This window comes from Malus sylvestris, chromosome 3 (assembly GCF_916048215.2).
Source record: "Malus sylvestris chromosome 3, drMalSylv7.2, whole genome shotgun sequence".
Lineage (NCBI taxonomy): Eukaryota > Viridiplantae > Streptophyta > Magnoliopsida > Rosales > Rosaceae > Malus > Malus sylvestris.
In genome coordinates this window covers 3,068,759-3,090,655 of record NC_062262.1, presented here as the reverse complement: position 1 = coordinate 3,090,655, position 21,897 = coordinate 3,068,759, and the positions used below count along the sequence as shown (strand labels likewise).

The 21,897-nt window shown below is 36.9% G+C and overlaps 3 protein-coding genes across 9 annotated transcripts in view; 1 reads left to right on the top strand and 2 right to left on the bottom strand.

Annotated features, from left to right (window-relative positions):
* LOC126614988 (uncharacterized) overlaps positions 1-1,265 on the bottom strand; it is a 35,753-nt gene extending 34,488 nt beyond the window's left edge. The window contains exons 1-2 of the mRNA XM_050282703.1: positions 750-1,265; positions 560-621 (exon numbers count right to left, since the gene is read on the bottom strand). The gene's annotated coding sequence lies outside the window, so the exon portion shown is untranslated. The remainder of the gene's footprint in view (positions 1-559; positions 622-749) is intronic.
* The window catches only part of LOC126614990 (uncharacterized), a 37,965-nt gene extending 20,403 nt beyond the window's left edge, over positions 1-17,562 (top strand). The window contains exons 7-10 of one of the 7 annotated variants that reach the window (XM_050282704.1): positions 7,589-7,687; positions 7,987-8,031; positions 14,384-14,583; positions 17,084-17,562. In XM_050282704.1, the coding sequence (XP_050138661.1) occupies positions 7,589-7,687; positions 7,987-8,031; positions 14,384-14,583; positions 17,084-17,355 (616 nt within the window). In that variant the 3' untranslated portion in view covers positions 17,356-17,562. Of the gene's footprint in view, positions 1-7,198; positions 7,331-7,474; positions 7,509-7,588; positions 7,688-7,964; positions 8,034-14,383; positions 14,584-17,083 lie in introns of those variants that run through there. The other 6 variants (XR_007620593.1, XR_007620597.1, XR_007620595.1 and 3 more) reach the window with 6 other exon arrangements.
* The window catches only part of LOC126614996 (heavy metal-associated isoprenylated plant protein 47-like), a 32,846-nt gene that overhangs the window by 8,998 nt on the left and 1,951 nt on the right, over positions 1-21,897 (bottom strand). The window lies entirely within an intron of this gene.

The following is a 21,897-nucleotide window of genomic DNA, read 5'->3' as shown; positions in this document are numbered from 1 at the left end:
GTCCACACAAACTTCCATGCTTCTATAGTTTAGAGCTAACTTCTTCTTCTTCTTAAGCCTTTTCCCATCATGTGCGGTCGGCTAACTTCGAATTCCGAAATCTATTTTATTTTTTCAGTTTACATGTGTTTGAAAATCTAAATTCCAACTCATACGATCATAACTGCATAAGAGATAACAAAATTGATTTCCCGAATTCATCAAACATTGAGAATTCATAACAAAAATGTGGGAAACAACTTCAACCTCCACTACACCATTCAAACTCCTAGTCTTTAAATTAAAAACCAGAAAGCAAATAATTGTACTAAAAATTAAGTAAATTCAGTATAAATTCAAATCAACTTAACAAAGATCAATAGAGCTACCAATCAAAACAGCAATTCTGTAACTACATATAATGTTTATAGTGCTATGCAAAACTCATATTTGAATGAGGGCCTTTACTATTGAATTGAAAGATGAAAGATGGCTGTTCTTTTTTTTTCTTTTTTAAATTAGGCCGATCTCACCAATCAAAATTACAGTGGTATGCAAAACTAATATTTGTAATCTATACCAGCTCTAGCCTGCATCGACCCGTTGGATTTGAAAGGAAAATAGGCAATATAGTAATTTGCCCTGCAAAATCATACAGAAAAATCCATGAGCATGTTGGACAAATCAGAGTTATATGGATGCGCAAATACACAGGGACCACAACCAGATCCATCAGAAGCATGATATGAATGGGAATCGGAGTGCTTTACTTTGTGAGGTTTGATTTGTAGAGGACTTGAGCTGGGTTTGCTGACCAAAATCACAATTTCGAATCTGAAGCTGCATGATATGAATAGAGTTTGTAATCCTAATCCTAAAGCACAAAAGATTTGAAAACGACTCATCACCCTTTCAATCAGCTGAGGCTGTCACCAAATCCCTCTCTCTCCCTCCTGCTCTCTCTCCTGACGGCATGGTCTCACCGAGTCCCTCTGCAGCTCACAGAAAGAAAAGAAAGGAAAATGAAAGTCTCCCTAACCCACCCAATCCGTTCGAAACCCTACAGACTAAAGCGACCATCGCACCCCTACCTTGCCACGATTATCAACACGCGGCATCAAGATCACCCGTAGCTCGCATCTCTCTCCAATCTGTCAGTCCCTCCGTGCCCCTCCTCTCCTTTCGCCACAGCCACAGCCACACCCAGCTGTCTCCTCTCTCCAATTTGTCAGCCCTTATGTCCCCATCCCCTCTTTCTCCCCGAGTCAAACCTGAGATGCAGCCCAAAGGCTACAAATCGGGCCTGAAGCCTGAGGGCTATTTTTTGTAAATAAAGAGAGTGGGTAAAAGCATTCGAGTGGCAATATTGTAAATAAACTGAAATGTGGTCCAAAACACTATTCACATGAATAGTGCCAATTTCCCTCCTACTTTAGACTAAAGTAATATAATAATTTCTAGGGTTTTTTAGAGATAGGCTTTTGAAACTTTTATTTTCCAAACAAAATCCTATCTAATATTAAATATTCAAATAATACCTAAATTTCGAATAGACTACCATGTAGACAAATATGTAGCCAATTATTCCAACATATTTACAACTTATGTCACAAAGCTCTAATCTTGTCAATGAATATAATTACTCACCCTAATTATGATCACCAATTAAACCCATATGAAAATATACCTTTCTTGTATCATAAATACTATTAACACAAATATATATATATATATATATATATATATATATATTAATTTACCCATATTAATAAAAATTAATCATTAGGCAAATTATATTGTAGGTACATTATTTTGTATAGTAGATACATTATTTTATAAAAATTAAACAATAGGTAAATTAAATTTTATAGTGTAGGTGACACACCCCGACCTGGTATGTCCACTAAGACTCCGAATCGAGCTGTGCTGGCCGACACCTGGAAGGTGACGAAGCCATAAAATATAGTGATGTGGAAAATGTGAATAAATTTAAACCTAAGAGTAGCTAAAGACAAGAGTGCGATGTAAGCGGGAATGGATTCATTTCACACGCGACGTCAAAGTATAAGTAAAGTACAGTAGTGTGGGTAATGATCATACCCTCAGAGGTAGCCACCTATACTGAGATTAGCCAATAATCCTCGTCGATACGAACTTCAGCAGCTAAAACCTAGAGGGGCGAAAAACAGAAAACGTGAGTGGGCAAAAACAAAGCTTTTTGAAACCATTTCTCTTTTCCAAAATAATAACCCCTCACCATAAAATCCGTATAATTTTCCAGAAAATAATAATACATAAATATATAGAAATCAGGCTTGAGAGTAATGAAAACCAAAGTGAGTGCCATGTCAATTATTTCAGTAATAAATATGGAAGCCAGGTGATGTGAATCAATATAATATGAAATGTCAGTCGGAGTCACCTAATGTGACATATACGGCTGAACCTATAGCTCATAACCAATTCATGCACACGAGTCAGAACCAACTAATGTGGTCTGTACGACAGGCTGGGTGTAAATAGATACGCTCGAGTGCTACGATCACGTGAAGGTTGTGCGAAGTATCGCAAGTCACCTACGAGTTAGAACCACCTAATGTAGTCTGTACGACAGGCTGGCACCTGCCTTGGATCCAAGGTAAGCGTGTGGTGCGGGAGGTGAACGATCACGTGATGGCTAGGCTGTAAGATCCCACATCGCTCACGGGAGTGATCCTTATATGTATATGCTCATCCCTAGCTAGCATGAGGGCTTTTGGGAGCTCACTGGCTTCGGTTCCGTCGGAACTCCGAAGTTAAGCAAGTAGCGCGCGAGAGAAAGAGAAAAAAAGAGAGTGGTTGTCCAGATAATAGGGAAAGAAACAGAGAGGGAGGGGTTGGGATGGTGAACAGAGCCGAGTAAGGCCCCTCAGTCCATGAATCACTCTAGATCGTCTGTTCCTTTTTGCGTGTCTGATGAGTGGCTGGATTTTGAAAGATAAGTTCATTTTCTTATTGGATTCTTTACTGTTAGTATAGATTGTCATCATTTCAACCTTTTTACTGTGAATTATTTCCATATTTGTTGCACTGTTGGGTTAGGTTTTTGGGGTTCCTTTATTTATTTCATTTTATGTTATTTTCTCTTATTTTCGTTCGTGTATGATTAAATGGGTATTAGGTTATGGTGGTTGAAAATATGTTTTTTTTTTCCGCTTATGCTTCTTGCTCATTTTCCTGGGATTTTTTGTTTTGAGTTGCAAGGGTAAAGAGAACACTGAAATCTCATGTTAAATGGGTATTGGGTTTTGGTAGTTGAAAATATGATTTTTTTTGCTTAAGCTTCTTGCTCATTTTTCTGCGATTTTTTTTTTGGTTGCAAGGGTAAAGAGAATACTAAAATCTTAGAAATCGGTTTTGGCATTTGTGTTAATGCATTTTCATTTTCGTTGGTTTGCATGATAGGTGCATTGAGACCTAAAAAAATTTGCGTGAACTTCATAAATTTTTCTGAGGCTCCAAACGTTGAAGGGTAAGTGTTTTTTAGCTAACTTCAATTTTTAATTCGATTCTCTACTGTTGGGGATGCATCTCTCTGTTTTGTGTTTTGTTCTTTGTTTTAAGGTCAGTTTCCTTTTTTTTTTTTTTGGTTCTTTTTGTGGGTTTTCAGTTCGTTAATTTGTGACTCTGTGTTTAGATTTTTCGTTGGTGTATGATTAAATGGGTATTGGGTTTTGGTTGTATGATTAAATGGGTTTGGTTGTTAATTTCTGCCTTTTCAATTCCACTGAAATCCCTTTTTTGCTTGCATTGTCTAACGTGTTATGGTCAGTTTTCCCTTTTTTTAGTGGTTCTCAATTGGATTCCACAGTAAAACCCAGAAACTTAGAGGTATGAAATTTTCATTTATTTTTTTGGGTTCTTGATTTATTTTCAGTGTTAATTTCTTATTAAATTATTATTTTTGATAAACCCACTCAGCCTCTAGAGTCTAGATTAAGGCTTGAAGCACAACTTTGAAAAATCGAGACTACCTACAGCTGAGCTGCAATGGAGGCAATCAAGAAGCTAAGAGATCAGGTTGCCAAGCAATAGCAGGTACTCTCTATCTCTCTCTCTCTATCTTCGTGTTTGATGGAATTTACACTCTGTTTCCAAATTTGTATCTCTATATGGATTTTGATATGAACATAATCTGCGTTAATTGTGAGATTGCTTATCAGATTTATGATTTTAAAGGTATCCTATCAATCAATTTAGTTCCAATATAATAATAATGATTATAATTGTTGAATTGAACTAATTGAATTGAATCGAATCGAGTTGAATTGAATTGAATCGAATCAAATTTCACTATTTATGAGCTGCTTGGGGATGTGTTGAAGTGTACTGTTGGTGAATTTGTAAAATTTTGAACCAGGTGTTGCTGATTACTTACTCATTTTATCAGGATTTAAGTTAATGCTTAATTTTTACTTTTTCTTATTGAAAAAAATTATGGGTTCTTAGAGGATTGGAGTGAGTGAAAGTGGGTATTTTGTTAAGTTTTATTATATTGGAGTTGAATTTGGTTGCTCCTTGGCTGTGGGGATAGAGTTTTGGGTGTGTCATTTGGTGAAGCAGGGGTTGGGGAAAGAGACGGGGGGTGTAAGGAGTGTGGTTGCAGATAGGCGTTTCAGGTAGAGATTTTGGGTTTTCCCAAAGGCAAGAACTAAAACCTAAACAGATAAATTAGGACATGAATTATGGATAAAAGGCAGGCATGCAATAAACTGGTAGAGTCTAAAGCTAATCTAATCTGGACTACCAAAATCATGAACTATCGATTTTCCATCTTTTCAATTTCTACAAAGCACCCATTTCCTTCCTGCAAATGGGTCTTACAAACTTCCACTCGGTTCCATCAATTTTGTTGGAATTAATAATTCTGCGGAGCATTTTTGTAGTGAATTTCAGCGACCCATTTACCTAATTAGTTTGTAGCATATTATTCAATGGCAATGCAATGCAGTAACTTTGGGGAAAGACGTGTGGCTGTGAACAGATGAAAAAAGGAGAAAGATTGTGTAATTTGGTTGTCAATGTGTGCTTTAGGCTGAACTATTTATGTCAAACATTACAAGCCCCGATATTTAAGCAAAGATGTGTATAAAAGGTTTAGGATTTTCTTAGCACCCTTAATTCAAACATGCTCAGTTTTGAATTTATACATAACTAGAGTGTAAGGGGTGCTGAACGTTCCAACCACGTTGCTAAGTTGAGTTACTAGAATTGGATTGTCCTATAAGGTTTAAATTTCCCCAAGTTATTTATTGCATTTTAGAAAGTGATCCTACTGATTCATATGATGATGATGTTATATAAGTTCTTGAATTGAGCTATCAAACCACGAGCATTGATTATATCCATTATTTGCCACTTGCAAGATTATTTTTATGTTTTTTGAGTTCTAAAAGGTGTCATTTTTTTCAGTTTTAGGTGAAAGAGATACTATCCCATTATCCATCCAACTACAAACAGTCTGCAGTGATTCCTCTGCTGGATTTTGCACAACAGCAGCATGGAGGTTGGCTCCCTGCTTCAGCAATGAATGCAATATGTTTATTTTGTTGGATTGTATTTATGTATTGTTTTCTACTAATTAATGATGTAAAACTGTTATTAAGTTATTGGTTCTATTAATACTGGTAAATTATGAATTACATTAAATTTTGTTCGTTTTCTCTGCATTTTCTCACCAACCAAACTCTATTTTTATGTAAAGATCAAACATGCAAGGGGATGGTAGGATCAACACATCAAAGGTAGAGATTGACTCTTTCTCTCATGTTAAACTTCTACTGTGATGTTTTTTATTATTAAATTTTGGTAAAATCATTGTTTATCATAAACTTTATCACAATACAAATAACAGGGAGAGAGAGATGAAAAATAGAGAGGTATCTGTTTGATTGTATGTTTGCTTTGCAAATTTTGGATAATGATCATGAATTGTGGTGTAAGTGCATCTTTGATTTGTTCTTTTTCACGTTTTTGCATAAAGGATTTTCCAACTCTGATTGTTTTTTTTTAATTGATTTGGGGTTTTGTTTGGTTTGGGGTTGTGATTATTCTGTATTTAATTTGGTATTTCATAGTTTAGCTTGCGATTGTCATCAATTTTCTTAGATAGGGAGGTAATGTTCAATTGATGGAATGTTTTTAAAAGATATTGCTTTTAGAAGGTTATTATGTTATATATATAAGTATACTTTATACTGTAATGAAATTTTATATGAATAATGTTTCAGTTAGAGTGCTACACAAAGATAAAGACAGGTTGAGCGATAAAAGCTCAGCCACAAGTGATCAAGTAGTGTATTTTGTGTTTTTCTTCCTCCATTGAGAAGTTTGTGAAATCGCCGTGGTTGGAACGCCACTATTGGTTTGGGTATGCTTTCTGTCTCAGTGTTGTGGGGTGAAAAGTTATCTGAAAATAATGCAAATAAAATTTTATGCATCGTGATTCTTTAATTGTATGATAATGTTTCCAATGTTTTAGATTACATTGATCTGTATTATTTTAAAGTATATATAAAGATTAGTTTGTAGGTGTATGCACTTAATATTTGATATATGTTATATTTCAGGTTATTTGACTTACAATTGCATATAATCTCAATTTTCTCATGCAATTTTTTTCTGAGCTTCGGAATCGTTGAACCGGATGATTCATACTTGGATAGCTACATCAGCACAATTGGAGTTGAATTTGTAAGCATGTTGTTAGTTTTACACTACTGATTCCTTTGATTCAACTCTCCCTAATCTCTGTTATTTATTGTGTTGTTTAGAAAATTTGCAAGTCATGAACACGGTGAAGTATAGATGAATTCAATTACCCCTTTACATTTCTAGATGGAATGCCATTGAAAGTAATCATTCTCACATTCATATGAATAAATAATGTTTCAGATGTTATGCCTGGTAGACAAATTTCCAACGCTGAGTCAAAAGTATAAGAAATGATGAGCTGTCAAGGTTCTTATTTCTTCACTTATCTGACTTATAGCATTTGGCTTAACACCTAAACATGTCTTGTTTCATCTACGTGTAGATTACATTTTGTCCGTGCTTAATGGAATGTTGAAAAATGCTCAAGTGCATGGTAAGTTCTTATGAATTACTCTTTAACAGTCGGATCATTTGCAACCATTTATTTAAACATTTGATTGTGTATTTATTTAAACGTTACAATTAGTGATATACATGTAAACGTTACATTTTGTTTGGGCTGGATTAGTTACAGACAGAGAAGAGGGGAGGGTGTGGAATGTCAGGAAGAAGAAGGGAGAGGGAGGTCTACGTCTTAGAGCCCAGCTCGAGTCCTCAGGTAAAACCCTATTGTTCCCTGTTTTTCTTCTCAGCATCTTACAAAACTATTTCTTTCTTCATATTCTCTTTATGTTTGGCTGAAATTCTGAGTTGCCGATTCCCACTGTCTTCCTTCTCGACTTATTTGCCAAAATCTTTTCAGTTTCAGCAGCAGCGGCCACCACTCTTCCCCAAAGGTAAATTTCTCTTCTCTTAGATTCAGAATCTTCAAAATCCTCATCTACATCGTTTGATTTCCGCAATTTCGATACCATAGAAACATGGACTTGCTTTGTTCTCTCTGCAGCGCTGCCCATTTTCCACCAAAATCACATCTTAAACTCTTCCAATTTCGAACACGAGATGCCCGGAGAAGGTCAGTACCCTCACTCATACCCAATTTACCCAAAAATAATTTTAATATCCGTGATGGGTTCGTGTTCTCTCGGAAATTTGCTCTGTTGCTTCCCGCTTCGTTTGACTGCATCTTCCTTCGTTTTAACTTTCGTTTTCGTTTTGCTTCGTGCTCTCTCGCCGTCAAACGATGTTCTCTTTTTGTGAGGGTCGTCGTCCCAAATCGTTGTTGTCTTTCTGTGAGAGTTGTTGTATAAAAATTTCTAAATATTTCTCTCTCTCTCTCTGTCTGAGTATAGGATTTGGGTCTCTATTTTGAAGGCATCTACGGGTCTGTGAAGCTGAGGAGCAGATTCGTGAGATTGAGTATTCTTCTAAACCCCTCTTTTTCGTTGATGGGTTTTGTATATATATGGGTGAATTTTTGTATTTCATTCTTCAGTTTTAACTCCTTTATTGTGATAGTGTTACATACATATAATATTGAATTTCGTGGAGTAGACTAATGCTGAGTATTTGATGCTGCTGTACCTTGAGGGCACGTTTGTTTGACAGGATTAAGAGGGCTTGGACTGGACTAGACTATAGTCCGACGTTTGGTGTGCATCCGGATTAGCTTTAATGAGCTTAACCCGGACTCGCTTGGACTAAGGACCTCTTTAGCCGTTCTTAACGAGCAACCCCAAAATTGGGCGGATTCGTAAGCCATAGCAAACCGAGAGATTTTCTGCATTTTCCCTTTGTCCTGTCTTCCCTTCGTCCTCATCTCTACTTTCCCTCAACGCCGTCCTTGCCGTGCTCCCTCATCTTCGTCCTCCTCACCCTCATCTGAGCGTCTTCCGATCTCTGCATCTGCTCGCCCTCATCTGAGTTGTATGGTAAACTTCGATTATTCTATTAATTTCATGTATTTGTGTTGCAGATGGTAATTTTACTGATCTTTATTTGATTTGATTGTTTTGGGTTTGATACTTTTTGAATCATAGAGATCTGCACTTGAATAAATTAGGGTTTTGATATTTAGGTGAAATTGAAATTAGAATTTGGGCTTTTCATAAGATGAGATGGAACTTGGGAATTTAGGATGTCAAAGTTGTAAAACTTGGAAGTCCTACCCACATGTTGTTTTCGATTTTTAAAAATTGGGGTTTCAACAATGGGAGTACTCTGTGCGTGTGTGTGTGTGTGTGTGTGTGTGTGTGTGTGTGTGTGTCTGTGTGTGTGTAATTTATGTGTATGTCATTACCAAAAATCCTCGTCTCCAAGCACCTCTTTCACTGTATGTTTCTATCTGCCAAATTAGGATGAATTGATGAGTTAGTGCAGAAGAGTTTCCTCTTCTCGATTTAGTGTTAAAGTCATGTCATTCACTAGAACGTCTTTCACTGCCAAATTAGGTTAATCGAACATAACTGGGCATAGTTGTTTTGGTATGCTTTAGCTCATATCGAAACATTTGCGTTTCTTTAGCTTAACTTTTCTGGATGATGAGGTCAATTATTCTGTTTGCATATTCTAATGTCACTGAGCATGGATAACTTGATTGTGCATTTCTCTTTTCTCTTAAGTTTTTGTTTTCATTTTTTTAATTCTTGTTTCATTTTGTTTCTTTATAACTTTCTGTGTGTGTGTGTGTGTGTGTACTCATTAACGTGGATGGGGTGTGTGTGTGTGTGTGTTTGTGTACTGTGTGTGTGTGATTAATTTCTCTGTGTGTGTGTGTGTTTGTGTGTACTCATTAACGTGGGGGGGGGGTGTGTGTAATTTCTGTGTGTGTGTGTTTGTGTACTGTCTGTGTGTGTGTGTAATTTATGTGTGTGTGTGTGTTTATGTGTACTCATTAACGTGGGGGGGTGTGTGTGTGTGTGTGTGTGTTTGTGTACTGTGTGTGTGTGTGTGTAATTTCTCTCTGTGTGTGTGTGTGTGTGTGTGTGTGTGTGTGTGTGTGTGTTTGTGCGTACTCATTAACCGGGTGTGTGTGTGTGTGTGTGTGTGTGTGTTTGTGTACTCTGTGTGTGTGTGTGTGTGTGTGTGTTTGTGTGTACTCATTAACGTGGGGGGGTGTGTGTGTGTGTGTTTGTGTATTGTGTGTGTGTGTTTGTGTACTCTATGTGTGTGTGTGTGTAATTTCTGTGTGTGCGTGTGTGTGTTTGTGTGTACTCATTAACGTGGGGGGGGGAGCGAGAGAGGGTGAGGCAGGGAAGGAGGTAGGGTTGGTCTAGAATTTTTGTTCCAACTGGAAGTCCTCCCTGCAACAATCTCTCTGCTTTTCTCCTCATGTTGCGGTTGAGTTTCATTCAAAAGATTAGTGTTCGGTTTGAACTATTTTTGTCCTTACTTAATTGCTCATCTTTTGATCTTGAACTAGAATGGATGTTTTTTTTGTGGTCTGTGAGTTTAGTTGGTGTGTTTATGTGTGTGTGTGTCTTTAGTTGGTCTGTGAGTGTGTGTGTGAATGTGTGTGTGTGTGCGCGCGCGCGCACGCTCTGTAAGTGTGTGTGTATGTGTGTATTTTGCACTGTAAGTGTGTGTGTGTGCGCTCTGTAAGTGTGTGTGTCTGCGTGTGTGTGTATTTAGTTTATAACCATGATATTACAATGTGAATGTTTTGTATGCTGAACTGCAATATTCTGTGTGTGTGTCTGTAAGTGTGTGTGTGTGTGTGTGTGTATTCTGCACTGTAAGTGTGTGTGTCTGCGTGTGTGTGTATTTAGTTTATAACCATGATATTACAATGTGAATGTTTTGTATGCTGAACTGCAATATTCTGTGGTTGTTGGTTGCAGAGAAGAGGAGCATAAACGAAAGGATAAGGCTAAGGCTACTGCATTACAGGTGTCCTTTAATTTCCCTCTTGACATGCAATGCCTAGCAATTGTGACTTGACTGTTTTTTTTTTTTTTTTTGTTGATCCAACATTAATTGTGACTTGGCTGGTTATTTTTTGGGCTGTTAATGCAGTTACTTGTTTCAGAATTCTTTGTATACCGTTTATTTTGATCTAGTTCATTTCGTATCATAATCACTTCATTTCCATCACCCTTAATAACAGTAAATATTACATATATAATGTCCTTATTTAATTTTCCTTTTTTTTTGTGTTTGGATAGATATGGATCGAATGAAGCTTTTATTGATCTTATTGTTAGAGATGTCTCATTTAGAGACAATTTGCATTTGTACGATTCTTGTGTTGATGATGGTAAGGGCCAAACAGAGACATGTTGAACGGCCCACTTTGACTAACCGTTCACTTGTTAGACGAGAGATTAGTTTGTGTTATCTGAATGGTATAATAGGGAATACTGATATTGAATGTGTCAACGAATTAAGAATGGATAGAAGGACTTTTGCCATATTATGTGACTTACTTCGTCAAGATGGGAGGGTAAAAACTGATGGTTTGGTATCTGTAGAGGAGCAGGTGTGTATGACTTTACAAATACTAGCACATCATACTAAGAATCGTAGTGTTGGCGGTAGATTTTATAGGTCGGGAGAGACTATAAGTAGGTATTTCAATAGCGTATTGCAAGGAATTTTGCGATTACAAGGTATCCTACTAAAAGTCTCTCAGCCTGTGTCTATTGATTATACATATCCTAGGTGGCGATGTTTTAAGGTATGATAATTTTTTTTCATTTTCCCTAAGCTTTAACTCTTCATTCCCTTTGTATAAATTAACAAAAGCTTATTTTATTTTTTTTAGAATTGCTTGGGAGCAATAGATGGAACACACATTGATGTGCATGTACATGAAATTGACAAACCAAGATACCGAACAAGAAATGGTCGAGTCGCAACTAATGTGTTAGGTGTGTGTTCAGGAGATATGCAGTTCATATATGTGTTTCCGGGGTGGGAGGGTTCCACATCAGACTCTAGAGTGATACATGATGCAATTACTAGGCCTAATGGTTTTAAGGTACCAACAGGTAAGAGTATTAGTTAGTCTCAACTTTGTAAGTTAGGTCTAGTTTTGTTTGTCAACTACAAAACACTAATAAAGTTTTTTTTTATTATTAGGTTATTATTACCTTGTAGATGGTGGTTATACAAATGGTGAAGGATTCCTTGCACCCTATAGAGGAATACCTTATCATTTATCTGAATGGGAGGGACGAACGCCTTCTAATAAGAAAGAGTATTTTAACATGAAGCATTCTAAGGCAAGGAATGTAATTGAACGTTGTTTTGGCTTGCTAAAAGGAAGGTGGTCGATGCTAAGAAGTCCATATTTCTATCCAATAAGGACACAAGATCGAATAATTACCGCTTGTTGCCTACTACACAATCTTATTAGGCAAGAGATGGCTGTAGATCCACTGGAAAATTTGCCAATAATACAAGATGGACAAAATACAGAAGAAGGTGAATATGTTGGTAGTGTTGAAACATCTGACCAGTGGACTGCAAAGAGGAATGCCATGGCTCAGGAAATGTATGATGAGTGGAGAGCAATTAGGAACCAGCAACCGAACTAGCTATATGTGTTAATGATAACATTTTATTTTAGTATTCCTTTTTATCATGCATTTGTTGGATATTAGCATAATTGTTAGATTGCTCATCAGTGAATGTTAAAACTTTTTTATTGATTGGATGGTATGCAAATTATTTGGATATTATGCAAATTGATTATTTGTATTGTATTTTAGTACATTCAAATATTTTTTGTTTAGGTATGGATAAAGACAATATTTTGAATGCTACTCAAGAGCCAAAAGGAAGAAGGCGTAAATGGGAAGCATTTGAGGAAGAAGTATTACTATCCGTTCTTGAGGATTTTGTTGCTCGGAAGCAACGGTGTGACACCGGTGCTTTCAAACAAGGTACTTTGATTGAAATAGCGAAAGCTGTCAATGTTTTATGTCCTCATTCCAATATAAAAGCAACTCCACATATTGAGTCAAAGTTGAAGAAATGGAAAAAAAACATATAGTATGGTCGTTGACATGATAAATGCAAGTGGATTTGCATGGAATAATGTCAAAAAGTGCGTTGAAGTTGACAGTGATGATGCATGGCAAACTTATGTGCAGGTTCATATCCTATTTTATTTATACATTAGTTTTGTTCTTGTTGCTATATTTGTTACGCATGCTCAATTTTAGTTTTGCTATGTTGATATAATCTTAGAAAAATAAAGAAGCCGATGGATGGAGAAGCAAACCTTTTCCACTGTATGATAGATTTGCATATATATTTGGAAAAGATCGGGCTACGGGTAATGTAGCCGAAACCCCTGCTGAAATAGTGGAGGAACAAAGTCATGATCAGGTTGGTGCAAGTGATATTGGAGGTGAAAATGTTGTTTCTTCAATGAACGAACAAAGCCAACAAAGCATCCCATCTGAAAATAGCCAACGAAAGAGGAAAAGAGGTGTGAGAAGTTCAAGTGATGGAACCGAGGCAATATCAGTGGACTGAAAGAATTTTATGTTGAAAGTGGGAAAAGGATGCAAATGGTAACTGAAGCTTTAGTTCAAGGTACTGCAGATCATAGTGACATAGCTAACGAACTTGAAGAAATTGGTCTTTCTCCTATGGATCAAATTGATGCATTGTCTCTTATTTTGGATAAACCAAAAAATGTGGAAGTGTTCAGGGCAATCAAACCGGAACTCAAGAAAGTGTTTGTCCAAAGGCTTTTAAGCGACAAAGCAAGCGGATGAGTATATTATGTGGTGCCTTTTGATATGGATGTATTTTATTAATCGTACAATCTTAGGTTATGACTTATAACTTAGCTTTCCACTATGAAGTATTTTGGCTAATGTTAACTAGGAGTTTGTAAATTATGGAGATCTACTTTTGAATGGTATACTATAGTTCACTGGTGTTTTGTAAAATATCCTGGATGAAAGTTTAGTGAATGATGTTTTAAGAGTCAATCAATGGCAAAGATTGACTTGTCACAAGTATCTTCTTATGTACTTGCTCTTGCTTGTTAAGCTAGTTAGCTATGAATTATGCCACATGGAAAAAGAGGTGGCCCTTATAGCATGTTTAATTACCATGCTTTTCTATCTTCTTTTCTTTTGAGCAAGGTTTGTTGGGTACACTTGGAGGATTCTTGAAACCAAAGTATTAGTACTCACGTTTCCTCTTCCTTCAAAACCCTACCACCATTGGATCCTAGTCATCTTCACCCAACAGAGAACCAGAACACCATATATCATGCATGTGAAGAACTTAAGTGACATTTTCCATGGCAATTTTACTTGCTTCAGACAAATATCTAATATGAGTTCCGTTTTCTTAAACTCTATAATCCAAGAAAACTATCATTAGTTAATGTTCGATTTTATTGCATAAAGTTTAGGATTACTCTATTACACAAGTATCTTCTCATGACATTTGTAGCATTACTTTATTACACAATGACAAAAATTTGTAGTCCTAGTGTAAGCAAACACAAATCTGATGAACATTACTGTTTTTATAATCCTGCTTCTTAGTCCGACACTGCACCAAACGCTTCACTAAATTAGTCCAGCTTAGTTTAGTCTAAGCCAGTCCAGCTTAGTCCCTGCAGCTAGTCCAGTCCGAGACAGTCCGGCACAACAAACGCCCCCTGAATTTGTTTCAAGTTCTTTTATATAAGATTACCCCTTATGAAGAAGTGAACTAAATAGGGTGATTCTTATATTTGCCAAGATTTGGTTCCCCAAAATTAGTTTTACATGCAATAAGAATATTGCGGATCAAATTGTAGGCCCAAACGTCTCTTGAAGGAGATGTATATACCTGATGAATTGCTTAAACATGATTTGGATGGTAAACCTTCTGTTGATGTACCAAGCTGCCCAGTTTTAGTGTTTGTTGATATAAAAGATGAAAAGCTTGGAGGACGACTCTATAACGAATTTTGCTACCATCTTAATAAAAAACAGGTATTATTCTCTCTTTGTAATTGTCTCTCCTTGGCATTTTGAAATGATTATTTTAAAAAAGAAATCTGACCTGTATGATTGTTGTTGTGCCTTGGCCCATTCGTTAGTGCGGAAACGAGATTCAGATTACAATCTCACCATATTCACACTCAGTTGAACAGAATAAAATACAAGAAATAAAGACACTGAGAGATTTACGAGGTTCGGCAAAAACCTGCCTACGTCCTCCAAGAGATATTGCTCTTCACTATGAGAATAACTAGTACAAGATACACTTGAGTTAAATCAACATAACCCAAACCCCAACCCTTTGTACCCTCACAGAATTTTACTAAGAGACTCACTCTCCCCAAGAGTTTCTCACTCTCACTCTATATTTTTCTCTTCTTTGTGTTTTCCGGATGCATACCCACTTTCTTCACAATCGGCAAGCTCACTTCTCTTTGTGTATGAAAAATGCCTTCACTTATAGACATGCACCATCAATTATGTCAACCACCAAAAAACAAAGTTTACGGGGTCATGTTTCCAAAGTCCACAAAACATGCTTCCACAAAACATGCTTCCAAAGTCCACAAAGTTGAGAGGAAATAGTTGCCAACTCATAATTATATGAGCCAAACACAACAATCTCCACCTTGGCGAATATACTGTGCAAAAATCCTTGCACCCATCACCAATGTCCATTGGCCTTACGTACCAGCATACACACCCTGAATCAACCTTGTTGGTCCTGTTCCTGATTCAGTCACTGCCAATGCATGTGCAGCTGCTGCAAGCTAAAAATCACCATTTAGCTTCAGACAGGATCTCGACACATCCTCGTCTCCTCCAGCAGGTTTTCCTCCTCTTCATTGTCTGCAACCTGGAAACTCATCAGCGCGCCCATTTTCAGTAACAACCCATCGAGCCAGACAAAATTCCCACACTTCCTCCTACCTCATGATTATCTCATCACCTGTGAATCCCATAGCTCCACCTGTTGCAAAACCCCTGCAACACTTGAGACTAAACATCACCAGGAGAAGTGTTGCTTCGAGTACCTAGAGGGCATACTCGAAGTCTTCCGCCACAAAATTGCTACAACCTGGACCAAGATCATCCTTTCTTTTTCTCAAAGGACAATTTTTCTTTTTATGCCCGAATTCTTTGCAGTTGTAGCATTGTAGACCTTTGCCTCCGGAACCGGATTTGAACCTGTTGTCTCTCTCAGATCCTTCTCCCAATTTTCTTCCACGATTCCAACCTTGAACAGCTAAAGCAGTCTCGTGCCCACCATCAACAATGGTCTTCTTCTTTTGTGTATCATAAGACACCAAAGAAGCTTGCACCTGCTCCAAACTTACTGTATCTTTTCCATGCAGTAAGGTTGTCATAAGATTTTCATACGAATCTGGAAGTGAGGTAAGAAGTAAGAAGGCTTTGTCTTCTTCCTCAACCTTAACATCAACTTTCCGCAATTGATCCAAGTATCCGTTGAACTCATTCATGTGGTCCATGAGATTCCCACCTTCATCCATCTTCAACTTGTACAGTTTCCGCTTCAAATGCAACTTGTTGGTCAAACTCTTAGCAATATAGAGTTTTTCCAACTTCTCCCAAAGTGCAGGCGCAAAATCTTCATCCATAACATTATTGATAATGTTATCAGCTATACAGTGTCGAATCGTGCTAACACAACACGCCTCCAGCTCCTCCCACTGGTCATCTGTCATTTATTGAGGCTTCCCATCTTTTCCCTTCAAAGCTCTAGCCAAGCCTTGTTGAGTCAAGACATCCTTTACTCTCATCTGCCAAAGAGTAAAACTGTCTTTCCCATTAAACTTCTCAACTGAAAATGACATGTTTGTAGTCATCATGGTGAATAAAAAATCTGAACCGTCAATGAACCAAAGCTTCCAACAAAGCTCTGATACCAATTGTTGTGCCTTGGCCCGTTCGTTAGTTCAGAAACGAGATTCAGATTACAACCTCACCATATTCACACTCAGTTGAACAGAATAAAATACAAGAAATAAAGACACTGAGAGATTTACGAGGTTCGGCAAAAACCTGCCTACGTCCTCCAAGAGATATTGCTCTTCACTATGAGAATAACTAGTACAAGATACACTTGAGTTAAATCAACATAACCCAAACCCCAACCCCTTGTACCCTCACAGAATTTTACTAAGAGACTCACTCTCCCCAAGAGTTTCTCACTCTCACTCTATATTTTTCTCTTCTTTGTGTTTTCCGGATGCACACCCACTTTCTTCACAATCGGCAAGCTCACTTCTCTTTGTGTATGAAAAATGCCTTCACTTATAGACATGCACCATCAATTATGTCAACCACTAAAAAACAAAGTTTACGGGGTCATGTTTCCAAAGTCCACAAAACATGCTTCCAAAGTCCACAAAGTTGAGAGGAGATAGTTGCCAGCTCATAATTATATGAGCCAAACACAACAATTGTAAACGTGCTTAACTTGTTAGTGTTCAAATTATAATTTCTTTCCTAGGTCTTTGCTGTGCTGGAAGACTCTGATTCTAAGATACCCATAAAGATAGAGGACCCTGAAGGCGTGCTAAAGGAGGCTTATGGTACTCTACGTAAGAGTGAAAAATATGAGTTTGCTGATGATATTCACAAGAGGATGAGAATTACAGGGACAAGGATTGTCTGTCCTCCCACTTCCGGTGCCTTCTCGTGCTCTCTTGTTTGTGTGGTCACGGTTAATCCACATCAACATTTTATATTAATATTTATTTTTGTCTTATTATCTTTTAAAAAAAACAATATAATATGTTAATGTGGCTTAACCGTGACCACACAAAACAGGAGGGTACCGGAAGTGGGAGGGCAAACAATCTTTGTCCGAATTATAGTGAGTAACATGTTAAATTTATCCCATATAGCCAATTGTTCAAGACTTTTTCTTTTTTTATTTTTTTGTTTTTGGATTTGTATTTATAATTTCAAAATATCTGACATACATTTTGGATATTTTTTTCTTTAATTAATCTTTGGGTTGTGATGTAGTTGTCTTTCTAACATATATTTATTCTTTTCGCCCTCCACTGTGCCGATATCACATGGGACTGAAAATAACATTACATGGGACTGAAAATAACATCCTGCTTTCGTTTGGATGGGTAGGACATCTTTTAGCATTCATGAAAGCATCTTTGAAGGGATCAATTATTTTTCTTCTTTTGTTGTTGATTGAGGTGGGTTATAGGAATAAGGTGACGTTTGAGAGTTAAAATTGTTAGTGTTTTTCGTGATGCTCTTTCCTTTTCTTATCAGTGAAAAAACATACGAAAGTGACAACGCAATAGTGGTAGGAATAAACGTTCTCAAGTACCTATGGATGTGTGATATGAATTAGGTACATGATTCAGTCAATAAAAATCAAATAGGATTTCAGATGTTATATGCTTGAAGGATTAGGTGCTGAAACAAGAACAACACATGTTTTTTCAGAGCTCAAGTGCACCTACTTATAACCTGCTTGCTGGAGATGGCCTTTAGATATTTTATGGACTAAAAGATCCCTTTAGATGGTGGATTAGGATGGCCTTAAAGTTTAAAGATCGGTGCATATATTTTGCATACCTTTAGCGACTGCAGCAATCTTCAAGGCCTTGGTTCTGGGTTTTTCAGAGCTCAAGTGCACCTTCGTAACTTTCTTTTGCCGCACCGTTGTACAAAAGGCTAGATTGTTTTCCGTACGGAAGCTCTATATTCTACGAATCAATGAATTTTTGTCGGGTATTTTTAATTCTTGTACTTGAGCATTTTAGAGCAAGGTTCTAAAAAACGCTAGGCGCTAGTCGGGCGGCGGGCTAGCGCCTAGCGACTAGGCGGCCTAAGCGGATTTAGGTAAATTTCTTGTATATCTTGTAAATAAGTGCATATTAAAATTTCCAAAAAATTATACTTGTATGAAATTCATGGATAAGATAATAAAAGAATGATAAAATACAAAAAAAGTATCTAACAAATTCAAAATTAAAAAACACATTAAGCATATATGCCATATAACTTAAAACATTTTGAATGATTATATCTAATTTTTTAAAAATAAAAGTAATAATATTGGGTTGGATGGTTCATGATAAACATAAAATTCTGATGTCAATATGGTGGTTCATAATAATATTTTTTAGAGATCATATTAATTTATGTTGAATATAAAGAGAAATAAAGTTGTTAAATATGTGGATGTGGAAAGGGCACACACATCATTACCATTAATTTATGTCAAATATGTGGATGTGGACACATGGGAACTTTGCAATTTGCACCAAGACTTAATGGTGACATCTTCAACCTGACACACGAACCGAACTGACAGCCTATGACTTTTTACACAAAGCAAGCAATTTGATGCTAGCTGTACAAATTTGATTGGAGAGAAACTAAGAAAAAAAATTAAATAAGAAGAGTGTGTGGTCACGTGGTGTGAAAGGAAGAGAGAGAACGTATTCGTCTTCGTCTTCCTCTTCCGCCAAACCGAACGAAAACCAGAAGAAACCCAGAAAAATGCAGTTGCTCTGCCTAATCCCTATCCCGATTTTGCTCACGATTTTGCATTAATCCCCTCGGCCGGCCACCGCCCAGCGCCTAGGCCGATTTTTAGAACACTGCTTTAGGGGTCAATAAAAAGGGACTTGGATTGTCTGCCATCCCCATCCCATACCCTCCTCATCCTCTCCTATTCATTGTTTTTTGTCTTATTAATTCTATAAAAAAAATCAATATAAAATGTTGACGTGGCTTAACCGTAACCATAAAAATAGGAGGGGATGAGATGGGGGAAGGCAGACAATCCAAGTCCACCATATATATGTGCAAGCCTTTAAATTACGCCATTTTTTTTATTGATTATTACACAAAGTATTACAAACGATATTTTATATTAATCTACCGAAAAAAAGAGAGATCACTTAATTAAGATTTATAACAGGCTTTGCATTCACTAACAAAATATTAATCTTAAATAGGTCTCGCTTAATTTATTGTGACAAATATTATACATCTCATGATTAGGGATATTCGAGACTTAGTGCTTATATGAGCTGTTCAGTACTTTGGAGTCAAATGCAAAGTCATGTTTAGCTTTGGGCTCAATAGTTACAGACAATTCTATTTTGACTTGCGCATATTAGCTTTAGAGTTAAAAGTAGGATCCCCACCTTAGAAGGTACAAAATTTGGTTTTATGATTAATCCACGTGGCATCATATGATTGTATCCATGTGACTCACTCGTTTGCCACATAAGCATATTAACAGAGAATTTAATGAAAATGTAACAAAATGATTGAATTGATTTGCGGTCCATTTTTAGAGATCAAATTGATGGATTTTTAATTTCAAAAATCATTTTGATAGGAACAAGGTTCTAAAAATCGATAGACGCTAGTCGGACGGCGGGCAGGGGCCTAGTGCCTAGGCGGTTAGGCAAGGCATAGGCGGACGCCTAGGCGGCCTAGGTGGATTTATGTAAATTTATTATATATCTTGTAAATAAGTGTCTATTTACACCTAAAAAAATATACTTGTATGAATAATAAAAGAATGATAAAATGCAAAAATAGAAGTAGAAGAATACACAAATTATATCATTAGTACTTTGATGAATTTGATGGAATAAGATACAAGTTCAAATGATACAAATCTGTAGTACTTTAGGAAATTTTTTCAAATATGATATGAATTTATAGTGCATTTAAAGAAGAATAAAGGTGTCAAATATATGGTTATAAATCATTTAATCTTTGCAAACAAAGTATTTGACAAAAAAAAAAAGTATTTAATCAACAATTTAAAATAATTACGTAAAAAAAATGGAGGGTGGGAAACCAAAGATGCATAGAAGGGAGGCAGGTGGGGCACCATTGTGCTAGCTGGATGCATGTACCCTCAATTTTCTCTCTTCTTCTTCTTCCTCTCGTCTTCCTCGCTGGAATTCAAAACCCACTGATTGTGCAGCTGTGCTCTGCATTCCTCGCATTTTGAAAACAAAAAAAGGCAGTGAAACGCCAAGACCGCCTAGGCCATCCAATCGCCCGCCTAGGCCGCCCAAGCGCCGCCTGGACCGCCTTGGCGCCCGCCTAATCCCTTCCCCGATTTTCCTCCCGACTATAGGTTAATCGCAACGGCTGACCACCGCCTAGATCAATTTTTAGAACACTGGATAGGAAGGTCCAATTTCAAAGACCAAACCGTGATAAAAAAACCCTACATATAATTTAGTTTAACATTTGGTTGTTTAATTGGAGACATCATAATTAGGGGTGGGCACTTAGAATCGAAAATCGAAACCGAAACACGAACCAAATCGAACCGCACCAAATTGTTTGGTTTTGCGGTTTTGGAACGGTTTTGGTTTTGAAACCAAACCGCAACATAGAAAATGGTTTGGTTTCGGTTTTGGCTTTTGAAAACCGCACCGCAAATATTAATAAACATCTAATTAAATGTCCATATTAAATTTCATGTTTTAATTGGTTGTTTGTTAGAATCCATGCACTTAGTATGGACTCAACCACACTAAAATATCATCACTCATCACTTTCTTTCGTTCATTAACTTGAAGGACCTTTGTTATTTTATACCATCACACACACACACACACACACACACACATATATGTACAAGGGTGGACTAATCTTGTTATCAAGAGTCGAACAATGATCTAATGAAGTACACTCATTTGAAGCATGATATCACATATTCTAGTATGAAAGTTTCGCTCACTTATAATGAATTCAAAGTTATTCAACTTGTATTATGTTATACGTTGTACGGGACACTCTTTTGTTACACAAACATGTTTTAACATCACAACTGCATGCAACATGCTAATTGTTTATATAACAAATGCATTTTTCCTATTGCTACTGGAAAATGCTTATTAATATGTTAAATTGCAAATTGTACATTTTTTCTTAAAAACCAAACCGAAACCGTTTGAAACCGCACCGAACCGAACCAAATGGTTTGGTTTCATTTCGGTTTTGGCTTCAAAATCGCACCGAACCGAACCGCAAAAAAATTTGGTTTCGATTTTGGTTTCACTCAAAACCGCACCGAACCAAACCGTGCCCACCCCTAATCATAATAAGAATTTTCCTATAATATATACCTCAATGTTGGATTTGTCATTAACCAATATATAAAGAGATAAGATCAATTAAACAGTAGCTTACTTGACACGTGGATCGGGTGCCTATGATTGAACTATTCTACCTAGATTGTGTCCTCATTTGAGGCCACTACATGGCTATGATTGAACTATTCTACCTAGGAGGCCACAAGAGTTGTACGTCGTGGTCGTGTGGGGTG